We start from the raw sequence: 18101 nt of genomic DNA on the forward strand, positions 1-18101 counted from the left end.
GTTATGTATGTGTCTGAGGTTCAGTATACAGTCCATAGAAGATATATGATTCCAGTCATGGAGAAGGATGAAGAGCAGTCTGGTTAGCAGGCCCATGTCTGCCCAGGGGAGGGATGGAGGGACAAAGGGGTGGAGGAGGAGGGAGGGATGGGGGTGTAGGAGGGGCAGTAGGTCCAGACGCTGTCCAAACCACAATCTCACAACCAGCAGGTTTTCATCTCCAGGCAGGAACAATGGGGAGCACAATGTAGCATGCTGGTTGGCTGCCTGGTTAGCTGCCTGGCTGGCTGGCTGGCTAGGGGATGAGCGCTTACCGCACACACCACATGCGCGCCAGATGGAGAGCTAACCAGAACACATCACTCTGCCTCCTCAGCCTCCCTGGAGCATAAACGCTACACGTCAACGCTATCCAGAAACAAAAGTGCTTATAATCCAATGAGTGTGTGTTGTGTCTGGGCTCCGTCCTATAGATGCTGTGTGTGTAGCCTCCCTGGTATCCAGACGGCAGATCGATGCTCTTCGTCAGAGCTGTACCTAAAGCCTGAGAGGACTGCACTGTGGGTAGGGGAGGGCCGTACACTGAAAGCCTGGCCTGGAGTATGGGGCAGTGGACCTGGAGCTCAATGTGTGTATCCATTCCACAGAGAGGGAGAGGGGGTGAGGGAGGGGCGGTGTACAGATAAGGAGAGAGACAGAGAAAGAGGGATGGTGAAAAAGAGATGGACCATGCAGTATGTGTCTGAGACATATGTCTGACAGAGAACTAGTAGAAGCTTTTTCAAAAGGAACAGTCTCTAAATAATATGTGTAAAGACAGACAGTTTCAAACAATGTCATGGTTGAGGTGTCAGAAGTCTATTCTAACCCCTTCCAAATCTTAAATAACAGTGTATCAAATATTTTTAATTCCTATTGTAGTCCATATTCCCTATTTCTTCTGCAAATGTATGTGTGTGTGCACTGGAGCCTCTTTCAAAGTACATGAATAAAAAGTGTCACCTCAAAAGCCAATTAATATTCATATTGTCTAAATTAGGATTGGGGAAGACTTTTAAGGCAATGGGATATGGTTAGGGTTGCAAAGGCAGTATATATTACTGGAAACTGTCGAAGTTTACCAGTAAGCTACCAGAATGTTGGTATCTTTCAAGGATCTATCACAAGACATCTAGTGGCCCTTTTGGGTACTGCAGATTATCACAGGTGTCTGTAATTATCTCTGGCCCTCTCTCTGGCCTTATCATATGTAAAATATATGAAATAATTAACTAAGATGATTTTTCAATAAAAAATAGAATGACAAAGCTGTAAAACATTTTCCTAAATATAAACCATCAACTTAGTGAATACCATTGGTGTTTGATGACGGTTTTGTCATGAAATATCCTTTAAAACTTTTTTAAAACTTTTTTTTTTTTTTTACTATGTCAATATGTATTTTGCTGTCAATGTTTTGCCATCAAACTGGTGGCAGTTGTGAATAAAGTAAATAGTTGGACGAGTTGCAGAGGTAATTAAAAACAATGCCATTGTTGACTACATGCTTTTTTCATTAATTTGTCTATTTTCTCTTGAACCACATTGTCTATCCATTAGAAACTCATAGACAAAATGGACACAGTAATAAAGAATGAATACTAAATATAAAAAGTTATTCAAGAATAAATTACCAAAGTTACAATAGATTGCCATAGAATTTCTGTTCATTACCAAAATGACTAAATATATGTTGCATTACACCATGTGTGTAACTAAAGTATACAGAGAGAGCAATCAACTGTGGTTTCAGAAACACACATAGGCACATGGAGGCACTGGAGTGTGTGTCTGATTCAAATCAAATCACATTTTATTTGTCACATGCTTCGTAGGCAACAGGTATAAACTAACAGTGAAACGCTCACTTATGGGTCCAACAATGGGTCCAACAATGCAGAGTTAAAGATAAGATAAAAAATAAAATAAAAAATAGAATAAATACACAGTGAATAACAAATAAAAATAACAAGTAAGAATAACATGGCTATATACAGGGAGTAGAACATATCATGGCTATATACAGGGAGCACCAGTACCAAGTCGATATGCAGGGGTACGAGGTAATTGAGGTAGCTATGTACTGTACATATAGGTAGGGGTAAAGTAACTAGGCAACACGACAGATAATAGACAGTAGCAGCAGCGTATGTGGTGAGTGTGAAAGTGTGTGTGTGTGTGTGTGTGTGTTGGGGTGTCAGTGTAAGTATATGTGAGTGTGTGGATAGAGTCCAGTGTGTGTGCATAGAGTCAGTGCAAGAGAGTCAGTGCAAAAAAGGCTCAACGCAGGTAGTCCGGGTAGCCATTTGATTAGCTATTTTGCAGTCTTGTTTAGAAGTCTTATGGCTTGGGGATAGAAGCTGTTCAGGGTCCTGTTGGTTCCAGACTTTGGTGCATTGGTATCTATTACCGTACGGTAGCAGAGAGAACAGCCTGTAGCTTGGGTGGCTGGAGTCTTTGACAGTTTTTTGGGCCTTCCTCTGACACTGCCTGGTATAGAGGTCCTGGATGACAGGGAGCTCGGCCCCAGTGATGTACTGGGTCATACGCACTACCCTCTGTAGTGCCTTGCAGTCGGATGCCAAGCAGTTGCCATACCAAGCGGTGATGCAGCCAGTCAAGATGCTCTCGATGGTGCAGCTGTATAACTTTTTGAGGATCTGAGAGCATATGCCAAATATTTTCAGCCTCCTGAGGGGGAAGAGGCGTTGTCGTGCCATCTTTACAACTGTGTTGGTGTGTTTGGACCATGATAGATCCTTAGGGATGTGGATACCAAGGAACTTGAAGCTCTCGACCCGCTCCACTATAGCCCCGTCGATGTAAATGGGGGCGTGCTCGGCCCTCCGTTTCCTGTAGTCCACGATCAGCTCCTTGGTCTTACTGACGCTAAGGGAGAGGTTGTTGTCCTGGCACCACACTGCTAAGTTTCTGACCTCCCCCCTGCAGGCGGTCTCATCGCCGTCGGTGATCAGGCCTACCACTATCAGGCCTACCACCGTCGTGTCGTCGACAAACTTAATGATGATGTTGGAGTCGTGTGCGGCCACGCAGTCGTTGGTGTTGAGGGTCAGCGTGGCGGATGTGTTGTTGCTTACCCTCACCACCTGGGGTCGGCCCGTCAGGAAGTCCAGGATCCAGTTGCAAAGTGAGGTGTTCAGTCCCAGGGTCCTTAGCTTAGTGATGAGCTTCGAGGGCACTATGGTGTTGCACGCTGAGCTGTAGTCAATGAACAGCATTCTCACTTAGGTATTCCTTTTGTCTAGGTGAGAAAGGGCAGTGTGGAGTGCAATGGAGTGTGTGTGTGTGTGTGTATGTGTGTGCCACATGTACAGTAATATTCCCAGCATGCCTCACAACCCCCACAAACATCGACATTGCATTACTTTTTCCTCTTTGCCTCCTCCCTCACCCTCTCTTTTACATTTCTCTGCCTCTCCTCCTCCTCTTTATCGTTTTCCTTTTCCCTCCCTCTCCCTCTGTGTATAATTCTTCCTCTCCCTCTGTGTATCATTCTTCCTCTCCCTCTCTCGTTATATCTCTCCCTCTCTTGTTATCTCTCTCACTCTCTCGTTATCTCTCTCCCTCTCTTGTTATCTCTCTCCCTCTCTTGTTATCTCTCTCTCTCCCTCTCTCGTTATCTCTCTCTCCCTCTCTCGTTATCTCGCTCCCTCTCTCGTTATCTCTCTCCCTCTCTTGTCATCTCTCTCCCTCTCTCATTATCTCTCTCCCTCTCTCGTTATCTCTCTCTCTCGTTATCTCTCTTCCTCTCTCGTTATCTCTCTCCCTCTCTCATTATCTCCCTCTCTCCCTCTCTCGTTATCTCTCTCCCGCTCTCGTTATCTCTCTCCCTCTCTCGTTATCTCTCTCCCGCTCTCGTTATCTCTCTCTCCCTCTCTCGTTATCTCTCTCCCTCTCTTGTTATCTCTCTCCCTCTCTCGTTATCTCTCTCCCTCTCTTGTTATCTCTCTCCCTCTCTTGTTATCTCTCTCTCTCCCTCTCTCGTTATCTCTCTCTCCCTCTCTCGTTATCTCGCTCCCTCTCTCGTTATCTCGCTCCCTCTCTTGTCATCTCTCTCCCTCTCTCATTATCTCTCTCTCTCCCTCTCTCGCTATCTCTCTCCCGCTCTCGTTATCTCTCTCCCTCTCTTGTTATCTCTCTCCCGCTCTCGTTATCTCTCTATCCCTCTCTCGTTATCTCTCTCCCTCTCTCGTTATCTCTCTCTCTCGTTATTATCTCTCTCCCTCTCTCGGTATCTCTTTCCCTATCTCGTTATCTCTCTCCCTCTCTCGTTATCTCTCTCCCTCTCTCGTTATCTCTCTCCCTCTCTCATTATATCTCTCCTAATCTCGTTATCTCTCTCCCTCTCTCGTTATCTCTCTCTGGTATCAGTGGCTGGGGTGCCACTCTCTCTGACAAGGACTGCACTGACGTCAATGACATTCTTCTCATGCCTAGTGCGACATCAGACACCAGTGCACGAGAGACCACTCTGCTGCACAGATGGCAGGCTGCTGCCAAACCCCGGACCGGAGCAGATAGGAACACGAGCTGGACTGGAAGTGGGAGAAGGGTAATTATGTACATACTGCCAGCAAGGACATGTTGCTGTTCTAAACTAATGTATGTTGTCATTGCTTTGGAAATCATGATTATGATCATCATCATCATCATTGTGTTTTGGTTTAATTCCATTATATTTGATGTCCAATCTTCAAGAGATAAAACTAGAAGGAAACTCTTCGAGAGATACAACTGGCGGCAGGTAGCCTAGTGGTTAGAGCGATGGGCCAGTAACCAAAAGGTCGTCAATTTGAATCCCTGAGCCAACAAGGTTGAAAAATCTGTCGATGTGCCCTTGAGCAAGGCACTTAACCCTCCCAGGGTCGCTGTTGGTAATGGCAGACCCTGTCCATGACTCCACTCGCCGAGGGTGTCTCAGGGAGAGTTGGGATATGCAAAACAATTATTTTATTATTACATGGCAATACTTTGTCCCTTATACCATGTTGTTTTTCTATAACTACTATGGTAACAACAATGCAATTATCCAGGATGTAGTCTGTCCCTATTAAATGAAGCACATCAGATCAGAATAAATAAAGTGACATCTGTTTTACTCCCTCACCACCTAGTCTGGATCACAGCACTATCTTCTCTCCTCAGGTCAGAGTTCACACAGCTACAGCACTCCTCATTGATCTATTCTCCTTATCAGTCTATTCTTAGCCCATTCTAAAAATAGCCATCTTCAAGCACCAACCAATCGATGGACAGATGTCTGATAAACTAAGTGATAGAGAAGGAAGGGAGGGGGACGGAGGTGGAAGAGACCAGCCTACTTGTCATGTGGGACTCATGGCAGGGCTCGTCTAATACCCCACTGGCCTCTCTATGTCCCATTTAGACTGTTACAAATCACCTCCTTTATTGTCCGTCTCAACAGGATGGCACTGCCAGGCCAGCACAGGCCTCTGCATGAAATACAAGTAGTCAATACACTCAAACAATCAAGCTGATGACTCAAGCTCTCTTTTATAGCCAGGCCCATAATGGATGCACTCTGATAAGTTCTAAATATAGTGCAATGTCATCAATTCATCATACACTGTGTTCTACGCATGTTCCAGGGTAGATAGGAGAATGTCTCGTGAGAAAAGGAGGTTTTGAATGTCATGTCACCTTACACTTGTGCATACTGTACATGGGTTTGGTATTTCATACATGCATATTGTTTTAACAGGGCTATATTGGATTCTAGCTTGGATATAAGTGTATGTGTGTGACACAGGAGGATATAAAGGAAAAGGGCATGAATAGGAGATCTATTCAATAACTCACCTAAAGCCCATTCTGGTGGGAAGCTGCTATAGACCACGAAATGCTAACAGTCAGTATCTGGATAATGTGTGGAATGCTTGATAATATACACTACCGGTCAAAAGTTTTAGAACACCTACTCATTCAAGGGTTTTACTTTATTTGTACTATTTTCTACAATTTGGAATAATAGTGAAAATATCAAAACTATGAAATAACACATATGGAATCATGTAGTAACCAAAAAAGTGTTAAACAAATCAAAATATATTTTATATTTGAGATTCTTCAAATAGCCACCCTTTGCCTTGATGACAGCTTTGCACACTCTTGGACTTCTCTCAACCAGCTTCATGAGGAAGTCAACTGGAATGCTTTTCAATTAACAGGTGTGCCTTCTTAAAAGTTAATTTGTGGAATTTCTTTCCTTCTTAATGCGTTTGAGCCAATCAGTTGTGTCGTGACAAGGTAGGGGGGGTATACAGAAGTTAGCCCTATTTGGTAAAAGACCAAGTCCAAATTATGGCAAGAACAGCTCAAATAAGCAAAGAGAAACGACAGTCCATCATTACTTTAAGACATGAAGGTCAGTCAATATGGAACATTTCAAGAACTTTGAAAGTTTCTTCAAGTGCAGTCGCAAAAACCATCAAGCGCTATGATGAAACAGGCTCTCATGAGGACCGCCACAGGAATTGAAGACCCAGAGTTACCTCTGCTGCAGAGGATAAGTTCATTAGAGTTACCAGCCTCAGAAATTGCAGCCCAAATAAACGCTTCACAGTTCAAGTACCAGACACATCTCAACATCAACTGTTCAGAGGAGACTGTGTGAATCAGGCCTTCATGGTCAAATTGCTGCAAAGAAACCACTACTAAAGGACACCAATAATAAGAAGAGACTTGCTTGGGCCAAGAAACATGAGCAATGGACATTAGATCGGTGGAAATCTGTCCTTTGGTCTGGAGTCCAAATTTGAGATTTTTGGTTCCAACCGCCATGTCTTTGTGAGACGCGGTGTGGGTGAACGGATGATCTCTGCATGTTTATTTCCCACCTTAAAGCATGGAGGAGAAGGTGTTATGGTGTGGGGGTGCTTTGCTGGTGACACTGTCTGTGATTTATTTAGAATTCAAGGCACACTTAACCAGCATGGCTACCACAGCATTCTACAGTGATACGCCATCCCATCTGGTTTGGGCTTAGCGGGACTATGATTTGTTTTTCAACAGGACAATGACCCAATACACCTCCAGTTTGTGTAAGGACTATTTTACCAAGAAGGAGAGTGATGGAGTACTGCATCAGATGACCTGGCCTCCACAATCCCCTGACCTCAACCAAATTGAGATGGTTTGGGAAGAGTCGGACCGCAGAGGGAAGGAAAATCTGCCAACAAGTGCTCAGCATATGTGGGAACTCCTTCAAGACTGTTGGAAAAGCATTCCAGGTGAAGCTGGTTGAGAGAATGCCAAGAGTGTGCAAAGTTGTCATCAAGGCAAAGGGTATCTATTTGAAGAATCTCAAATATAAAATATTTGTTGATTTGTTTAACACTTTTTTGGTTACTACATGATTCCATATGTGTTATTTCATCGTTTTGATGTCTTCACTATTATCCTACAATGTAGAAAATAGTAAAAATAAAGAAAAACCCTTGAATGAGTAGGTGTTCTAAAACTTTTGACCGGTAGTGTATGTGATATCAATAGAGAGGTATACTTTCTGGGTGATTTAAATATTGACCAGCTTTCATCAGGCTGCCTACTCAAGAGAAAGCTTCAAACTGTAACTAGTACCTGCAACCTGGTTCAGGTTATCAATCAACCTACCAGGGTAGTTACAAACAGTACAGGAATGAAATCATCAACATGTATTGATCATATATTTACTAATGCTGCAGAAATTTGTTTGAAAGCAGCATCAAAATCCATCTGATGTAGTGATCACAATATAGTAGCCATATCTAGGAAAACCAAAGTTCCAAAGGCTGGGCCTAATATTGTGTATAAGAGGTCATACAAGAAGTTTTGTAGTGATTCCTATGTTGTTGATGTGAATAATATTTGTTGGTCTGTGGTGTGTAATGACGAGCAACCAGACGATGCACTTGACACATTTTGAAATTGCTTATCCCAGTTACTAATAAGCATGCACCCATTAAGAAAATGACTGTAAAAACGGTTAAATCCCTGTGGATTGATGAGGAATTGAAAAATGGTATGGTTGAGAGGGATGAGGCAAAATAGATGGCAAATAGGTCTGGCTGTACAACCAATTGGCAAACGTACTGCAAATTTAGAAATCATGTGACTAAACTTAATAAAAAGAAGAAGAAACTACACTATGAAACACAGATGAATTACATAAAGAATGATAGTAAAAAGCTTTGGAGCACCTTAAATGACATTTTGGGCTTAAAGGCTAACTCCGCTCCATCATTTATTGAATCAGATGGCTCATTCATCACAAAACCCACTGATATTGCCAACTACTTTAATACTTTTTTCATTGACAAGATTAGCAAATTTAGGCATGACATGCCAGCAACAAAAGCTGACACTACACATCCAAGTATATCTGACCAAATTATGAAAGACAAACATTGTAATTTTGAATTCTGTAAAGTAAGTGTGGAAGAAGTGAAAAAAGTATTATTGTCGATCAACAATGACAAGCCACCGGGGTCTGACAACTTGGATGAGAAATTACTGAGGATAATAGCGGACGATATTGCCACTCCTATTTGCCATATCTTCCATTTAAGCCTACAAGAAAGTGTGTGCCCTCAGGCCTGGAGGGAAGCAAAAGCTATTCCCCTACCTAAGAATAGTAAAGCCCCCTTAGCTGGCTCAAATAGCCGACCAATCAGCCTGTTACCAACCCTTAGTAAACTTTTGGAAAAAATGGGGTTTGACCAGGTAAAATGCTATTTTACAGTAAACAAATTGACAACAGACTTTTAGCACGCTTATAGGGAAGGACATTCAACAAGCACAGTACTGACACAAATAACTGATGATTGGCTGAGAGAAATTGATGATAAAAAGATTGTGGGGGCTGTTTTGTTAGACAGTGCGGCTTTTGACATTATCGATCATAGTCTGTTGCTGGAAAAACGTATGTGTTATGGCTTTACACCCCCTGCTATATTGTGGATAAAGAGTTACCTGTCTAACAGAACACAGAGGGTGTTCTTTAATGGAAGCCTCTCCAACAAAATCCAGGTAGAATCAGGAATTCCCCAGGGCAGCTGTCTAGGCCCCTTACTTTTTTCAATCTTTACTAACGACATGCCACTGGCTTTGAGTAAAGCCAGTGTGTCTATGTATGCGGATGACTCAACACTATACACGTCACCTACCACAGCGACTGAAATGACAGCAACAAAGAGCTGCAGTTAGTTTCAGAATGGGTGGCAAGGAATAAGTTAGTACTAAATATAAAAAAAAAACTAAAAGCATTGTATTTGGGACAAATCATTTACTAAACCCTAAACCTCAACTAAATCTTGTAATGAATAATGTGGAAATTGAGCAAGTTGAGGAGACTAAATAGCTTGGAGTAACCCTGGATTGTAAACTGTCATGGTCAAAACATATTGATACAACAGTAGCTAGGATGGGGAGAAGTCTGTCTATAATAAAGCGCTGCTCTGCATTCTTAACAGCACTATCAACAAGGCAGGTCCTACGGGCCCTAGTTTTGTCTCACCTGGACAACTGTTCAGTCGTGTGGTCAGGTGCCACAAAGAGGGACTTAGGAAAATTGCAATTGGCTCAGAACAGTGCAGCACGGCAGGCCCTTGGATGTACACAGAGAGCTAGTATTAATAATATGCATGTCAATCTCTCCTTTGTAAAAGTGGAGGTGAGATTGACTTCATCACTACTTGTATTTGTGAGAGGTATTGACATGTTGAATGCACCGAGCTGAGTATGGGACCTAGTGACAGAGTATGGGACCTACTAAGAGAGTATTGGACCTACTAACAGAGTATGGGACCTACTAACAGAGTATGTGACCTACTAATAGAATATGGGACCTACTGACAGAGTATGGGACCTACTAACAGAGTATGGGACCTACTGACAGAGTATGGGACCTACTAACATAGTATGGGACCTACTGACAGAGTATGTGACCTACTGACAGAGTATGGGACCTACTAACAGAGTATTGGACCTACTGACAGAGTATGGGACCTACTGACAGAGAATGGGACCTACTGACAGAGTATGGGACCTACTATCAGAGTATGGGACGTACTGACAGAGTATGGGACCTACTGACAGAGTATGAGACCTACTGACAGAGTATGGGACCTACTGACAGAATATGGGACCTACTGACAGAGTATGGGACCTACTAACAGAGTATGGGACCTACTACAGGACCTAATATCAGAGTGCTGGACCTACTACAGAACCTACTATCAGAATAGGAGATCTACAGTACCCTGAGTGTGAGAGGAGCTGACTATGAGACAGAGTATGATACCTACCGACAGAGTATGATACCTACTAACAGAGTATGGGACCTAATGACAGAGTATGAAACCTACTAACATAATATGGGACCTACTGACAGAGTATGGGACCTACTAACAGAGTATGGGACCTACTAACAGAGTATGGGACCTAATGACAGAGTATGGGACCTACTAACATAATATGGGACCTACTGACAGAGTATGGGACCTACTATCAGAGTGCTGGACCTACTACAGGACCTACTACAGAATAGGAGATCTACAGTACCCTGAGTGTGAGAGGAGCAGACTATGAGACAGAGTATGATACCTACCGACAGAGTATGATACCTACTAACAGAGTATGGGACCTAATGACGGAGTATGGAACCTAATACAGGACCTACTAACAGAGTATGGGACCTACTGACAGAGTATGGGACCTACTGACAGAGTATGGGACCTACTGACAGAGTATGGGACCTACTGACAGAGTATGGGACCTACTAACAGAGTATGGGACCTACTGACAAAGTATGGGATCTACTAACAGAGTATGGGGACTAATGACATATTATAGGACCTACTGACAGAGTATGGGACATACTGACAGAGTATGGGACCTACTGACAGAGTATGATACCTACCGACAGAGTATGATACCTACTAACAGAGTATGGGACCTAATGACGGAGTATGGGACCTAATACAGGACCTACTAACAGAGTATGGGACCTACTGACAGAGTATGGGACCTACTGACAGAGTATGGGACCTACTGACAGAGTATGGGACCTACTGACAGAGTATGGGACCTACTAACAGAGTATGGGACCTACTGACAAAGTATGGGATCTACTAACAGAGTATGGGGACTAATGACATATTATAGGACCTACTGACAGAGTATGGGACATACTGACAGAGTATGGGACCTACTAACAGAGTATGGGACCTACTGACAGAGTATGGGACCAACTGACAGAGTATGGGACCTACTAACAGAGTATGGGACCTACTGACAGAATATGAGACCTACTGACAGAGTATGGGACCTACTAACAGAGTATTGGACCTACTAATAGAGTATGGGATCTACTGACAGAGTATGGGACCTACTGACAGAGTATGGGACCTACTGACAGAGTATGTGACCTACTAACAGAGTATTGGACCTACTAACAGAGTATGGGACCTACTGACAGAGTATGGGACCTACTATCAGAGTATGGGACCTACTGACAGAGTATGGGACCTACTATCAGAGTATGGGACCTACTGACAGAGTATGGTACCTACTAACAGTGTATGGGACCTAATGACAGAGTATGGGACCTAATACAGGACCTACTAACAGAGTATGGGACCTACTGACAGAGTATGGGACCTACTAACAGAGTATGGGACCTACTGACAGAGTATGGGACCTACTGACAGAGTATGGGACCTACTATCAGAGTATGGGACCTACTGACAGAGTATGGTACCTACTATCAGAGTATGGGACCTACTGACAGAGTATGGGACCTACTATCAGAGTATGGGACCTACTAACAGAATATGGGACCAACTGACAGAGTATGGGACCTACTAACAGAGTATGGGACCTACTCAGGACCTACTATCAGATTGCTGGACCTACTACAGGACCTACTATCAGAATAGGAGATCTACAGTACCCTGAGTGTGAGAGGAGCAGACTATGAGACAGAGTATGATACCTACCGACAGAGTATGATACCTACTAACAGTGTATGGGACCTAATGACAGAGTATGGGACCTAATACAGGACCTACTAACAGAGTATGGGACCTACTGACAGAGTATGGGACCTACTGACAGAGTATGGGACCTACTGACAGAGTATGGGACCTACTAACAGAGTATGGGACCTACTGACAGAGTATGGGACCTACTATCAGAGTATGGGACCTACTGACAGAGTATGGTACCTATTGACAGAGTATGGGACCTACTATCAGAGTATGGGACCTACTGACAGAGTATGGGACCTACTATCAGAGTAGGGGCCCTACTGACAGAGTATGGGACCTACTATCAGAGTATGTGACCTACTGACAGAGTATGGGACCTACTATCAGAGTATGGGACCTACTATCAGAGTATGGGACCTTCTGACAGAGTATGGGACCTACTATCAGAGTATGGGACCTACTATCAGAGTATGGGACCTACTGACAGAGTATGGGACCTACTATCAGAGTATGGGATCTACTGACAGAGTATGGGACCTACTATCAGAGTATGGGACCTACTATCAGAGTATGGGACCTACTGACAGAGTATGGGACCTACTATCAGAGTATGAGACCTACTGACAGAGTATGGGACCTACTATCAGAGTATTTGACCTACTGACAGAGTATGGGACCTACTATCAGAGTATGGGACCTACTGACAGAGTATGGGACCTACTATCAGAGTATGGGACCTACTGACAGAGTATGGGACCTACTATCAGAGTATGGGACCTACTGACAGAGTATGGGACCTACTATCAGAGTATGGGACCTACTGACAGAGTATGGGACCTACTATCAGAGTATGGGACCTACTACAGGACCTACTAACACAATTGGCTGCTCACCCTGTCAGCCCTACATAGTGCTAGAGGGCAAGGAGAAGTGCCCTTCAAGAACAGGTCTATTCTGGTCCATTGGGCTTCTATCCCTGTCGCCTCTCCCTAACAAAAACACCTCAGAGAGAAGCCGTATGCTGAAGAAGAAGTGGACGACTCTCCTCTCCTCTTTGACAAAGGCTACCCACAATCTGTATCTTACAGGTTTCATACAATACAATATGAAAGCTAACTTGATATTGACATTTCACTGTTCTGTTGGTTGGCTCCGGTATATTAAGTGCATTGCTAGTGAATTCACGGTCCCTTTCATGGTTTGTTAGTTAGACACACTGATTTAAATGTCATTCCACTGACCTCCTATCACTGTATACCCAGGTCACTTCTACAGTGGGTAGTGAAAGGTGAGGGGTCACACAGTCCTGCTAAGCCCAGCCACAGACGTACAGTAGTGACCTGATGCTAGCAGGATCCCATAGGGCTGTGTGGAATGTAGCGACATAATGCTGGCAGGATTCCATAGGGGTGTGTGGAATGTAGGGACTGGCTATGACCTATCAGTCAGGGGATGGAGCATGGGGCCTGACAGCACTTTGGCACAGAAGCCTTTACACACAAGGCACAGAAGCCTTTACACACAAGGCTGAGTGACAGACATACATACATACAGTGGGGAGAACAAGTATTTGATACACTGCCGATTTTGCAGGTTTTCCTACTTACAAAGCATGTAGAGGTCTGTAATTTTTATCATAGGTACACTTCAACTGTGAGAGACAAAAATCCAGAAAATCACATTGTATGATTTTTAAGTAATTCATTTGCATTTTATTGCATGACATAAGTATTTGATACATCAGAAAAGCAGAACTTAATATTTGGTACAGAAACCTTTGTTTGCAATTACAGAGATCATACGTTTCCTGTAGGTCTTGACCAGGTTTGCACACACTGCAGCAGGGATTTTGGCCCACTCCTCCATACAGACCTTCTCCAGATCCTTCAGGTTTCGGGGCTGTTGCTGGGCAATACAGACTTTCAGCTCCCTCCAAAGATTTTCTATTGGGTTCAGGTCTGGAGACTGGCTAGGCCACTCCAGGACCTTGAGATGCTTCTTACGGAGCCACTCCTTAGTTGCCCTGGCTGTGTGTTTCGGGTCGTTGCCATGCTGGAAGACCCAGCCACGACCAATCTTCAATGCTCTTACTGAGGGAAGGAGGTTGTTGGCCAAGATCTCGCGATACATGGCCCCATCCATCCTCTCCTCAATACGGTGCAATCGTCCTGTCCCCTTTGCAGAAAAGCATCCCCAAAGAATGATGTTTCCACCTCCATGCTTCACGGTTGGGATGGTGTTCTTGGGGTTGTACTCATCCTTCTTCTTCCTCCAAACACGGCGAGTGGAGTTTAGACCAAAAAGCTATATTTTTGTCTCATCAGACCACATGACCTTCTCCCATTCCTCCTCTGGATCATCCAGATGGTCATTGGCAAACTTCAGACGGGCCTGGACATGCGCTGGCTTGAGGAGGGGGACCTTGCGTGCACTGCAGGATTTTAATCCATGACGGCGTAGTGTGTTACTAATGGTTTTCTTTGAGACTGTGGTCCCAGCTCTCTTCAGGTCATTGACCAGGTCCTGCCGTGTAGTTCTGGGCTGATCCCTCACCTTCCTCATGATCATTGATGACCCAGGAGGTGAGATCTTGCATGGAGCCCCAGACCGAGGGTGATTGACCGTCATCTTGAACTTCTTCAATTTTCAAATAATTGCGCCAACAGTTGTTGCCTTCTCACCAAGCTGCTTGCCTATTGTCCTGTAGCCCATCCCAGCCTTGTGCAGGTCTACAATTTTATCCCTGATGTCCTTACACAGCTCTCTGGTCTTGGCCATTGTGGAGAGGTTGGAGTCTGTTTGATTGAGTGTGTGGACAGGTGTCTTTTATACAGGTAACGAGTTCAAACAGGTGCAGTTAATACAGGTAATGAGTGGAGAACAGGAGGGCTTCTTAAAGAAAAACTAACAGGTCTGTGAGAGCTGGAATTCTTACTGGTTGGTAGGTGATCAAATACTTATGTCATGCAATAAAATGCAAATCAATTACTTAAAAATCATACAATGTGATTTTCTGGATTTTTTTAGATTCCGTCTCTCACAGTTGAAGTGTACCTATGATAAAAATTACAGACCTCTACATGCTTTGTAAGTAGGAAAACCTGCAAAATCGGCAGTGTATCAAATACTTGTTCTCCCCACTGTAACAGACAGACAGACAGACAGACATAAATCAAACAGTGCTGCTGGTCATACTGTGCCAGGGTTGCTAACCACTGTCCTGCAGCCTATATGCTTTTTGATTCCCATTGTGCTATACTGTAGCTACAGGCGTATCTCTTCTAAACATGGATGGCTTTTATCCAGTGTCCTGTTGTTTGGCTTACCCCTAAAGGATGTCTGTGTCATCATCCTCCATCTCTGATCTGACAGTTCCCATCCCCCTATCTGTCATATCAGCATGCCATGACACCATCATCAAGGGCTGTTGCCTTTTACACAGCTGATAGAATGGGCGATATTGCTGTAGAACGGTAGAGCATTCTCTCTCCCTCCTTTCACTAGAATCAACATATTCATACAGTACACGCACACACGCACTAACATACACAAAGACCACACTTAAAGACTATCAGCGTACCTGTGAAGGAGGTCTTGGTGATGGGTGGTGGATTACACATGGGTGATCTCCTGGTGTGGGGAGAAACAAAACACACATTGATACATCTCCCAAAACAACACTACTGTACTACCTCCTATCTCTCCCCTATCTATCTTCCCCCTCTCTTTCTCCCCCTCTCTGTCTCACTAACAGAGGGAAATGTGCTGCACCGTTCCCTGTCCAGCTGAATCAGTCCTTATTCATCAGAGATCTCACGTTGAACAGGAGCGATATGGCGGGGGGCACCTTTACTGAGTGGTGCTGCTGTTGTTGTAGTCCCAGTCAAGAACAGTAGGGGGAGAACTACAGCAAAGGAGTGACATTCACGTCTTCTCCACAACATTGTGTAAAATGCAGCAGCAGCAGCAAGTGCCTGGTGGTATAGCATGCAGACCAAAGAGAGATAGCATGGGGAGTACTGAAGCCGTTTTTAACAAAACACCATAGCGGGAGACTTCATTTGGAGATATCATCATATAAATACATTTATAAACTGTGTGGTGAGAGCCCTGAATGCTGATTGGCTGAAAGCTGTGGTATATCAGACCGTATACCATGGGTATGACAAAACATTTATTTTTACAGCTCTAATTATGTTGGTAACCAGTTTATAATAGCAATAAGGCACCTCGGGGGTTTGTGGTATATGGCCAATATATCACGGCTAAGGGCTGTATCCAGGCACTCGTGCCTAAGAACAGCCCTTAGCCGTGGTATATTGGCCATATACCACACCCCCTTCGTGCCTTATTGCTTAAACATAGCCCCAAAAAAGACAAACAGCACTAATATTTGTCTCTAAATTGGTTAGCGGGGTGCCTTGCTCTAGACTGTTCCACAGCAGTAAATACTGATTCATTGTGTATACAGTACATGCAGTGTATGCTTCTGAAGACTTACTTGTTGGACGCTCTGTCTTGTGAACAATTGCTTAATGCAGCAAAATTATTCCGTACAGTTCTTAGACTGGCCAGAACCTGGAGGAGATCAGGACAGATTAACATTAAACCCCTCAAAATAATCTCACATGTTTGAACAGTGATTGAACAATGGGCCTGTGTCTATTGCACAATATCATGATATCATACTCTACTGTGGTTTCCCCAAGGAATTAGGCAGCAAAACAACACAATACAACTTGTTTAGCATGTGGGCCATTGCTCACCTGTGCAAAAGGTGTTACAATCATATCATCGCCATGACTGCAAAAAGAGACCAAGATAAAGAGAGGTTACATTTTATTTTGTGACACACCTGGACACACCTTTATCTACAGATCTAAACATGACCTTCAAATTTCCACCAGCTCAGTGACAGATGAAATGATTCTGACACTGGTCACAATGACCACAACAAAACTCTTTCCTCCTCTCCTTCTAAATCACTGTCTCCCTGGTGATTCCCGTGGGTGTAAAACAGTGTGCAATCCCCCCACCCCATCCTCGCTTTATCCCCCAATCCCCACCCCCTTCCTATGCTGTCACAAGCCTGAGGGCACAATGTAAGGGGGGTGGCATCATGCGCTCTCATCCTAGGAGACTAGGATGGAATGTGCCACAAATACTGACCTCTGAACTTAGAGAAAGAGGGAGGGAGGGAACGGGAAGAAAAAAAAGACATGACGGAAAATCACCTGCTCCAAGGTTGTGTACACTATCATTGGCATTTCATTAGTAGCAGTACTAGTTATGGTCATAGAGGTAAACTAGTAAACTACTGCAGAGGCAGACACTTTGCAGCTGCTTGTACCAGGGTGTGTGTAAGGTCACGTGTACTGAATCATTGATGACTAAGGGCATAGTTCCTGGATGTTATTGATGACATATACAGTACCTCTATTGGCGTCATTCATTGAATTCTAAAGTAGAGTTCATTAGAGATGACATCCACTTGACCTTAACACACCCTCTACACTACCATTATCATGATCCTTGGGGAGACCATCCAGACAATTGTCAGGGACAGAACATGTGGGCTATAGATATAGATTAGTTTTCCTTGAACAACAATGAAAAACGTTACACTAGCGCTACTCTCAATCCTCTTTTCCTCCCTAACATCCTTCTATATCGTAGCTTTTCAGTAAAGGGGAAAATACTTTTACAGAGCATAAAAAAGAGGACAAGCGAAAGAAAGAGAGAGAGAGAGAGAGAGAGAAAAAGAGAGAGCGAGAGAGAGAGATATGTTTCCCATGCCAATAAAGCCCCTTAAATTGAAATTGAATTGAGAGCGAGAGAGAGAGAGAGAGACAGAGAGAGAGAGAGAGAGAGAGAGAGAGAGAGAGGGGGAGAGATTAGGCGAGAGGTTGCATTCCAGCTTCCCTCTCCTCCTCTCTTCCCTCCCCCCAGCCCCTAACACTGGTCTTTGTTAGCTAGTACCCAGCAGGATACTTTTTATTTTTACATCTGCAGACAGAACTGTTTACATAGAGGCACCAGAGAAATTTCTAAATT

General features: G+C 43.9%; 1 protein-coding gene across 3 annotated transcripts in view; it reads right to left on the reverse strand.

Moving 5' to 3' along the window:
• Window positions 1-18101, reverse strand: part of LOC121584642 (cAMP-specific 3',5'-cyclic phosphodiesterase 4D) — a 300239-nt gene that overhangs the window by 14584 nt on the left and 267554 nt on the right. For all 3 annotated transcript variants that reach the window (XM_041900645.2, XM_041900648.2, XM_041900646.2), the window contains exons 3-5: window positions 16814-16850; window positions 16549-16625; window positions 15628-15677 (exon numbers count right to left, since the gene is read on the reverse strand). In XM_041900645.2, coding sequence (XP_041756579.2) covers window positions 15628-15677; window positions 16549-16625; window positions 16814-16850 — 164 coding nt within the window. The remainder of the gene's footprint in view (window positions 1-15627; window positions 15678-16548; window positions 16626-16813; window positions 16851-18101) is intronic.

This window comes from Coregonus clupeaformis, chromosome 16 (assembly GCF_020615455.1).
Source record: "Coregonus clupeaformis isolate EN_2021a chromosome 16, ASM2061545v1, whole genome shotgun sequence".
Taxonomy (NCBI): domain Eukaryota; kingdom Metazoa; phylum Chordata; class Actinopteri; order Salmoniformes; family Salmonidae; genus Coregonus; species Coregonus clupeaformis.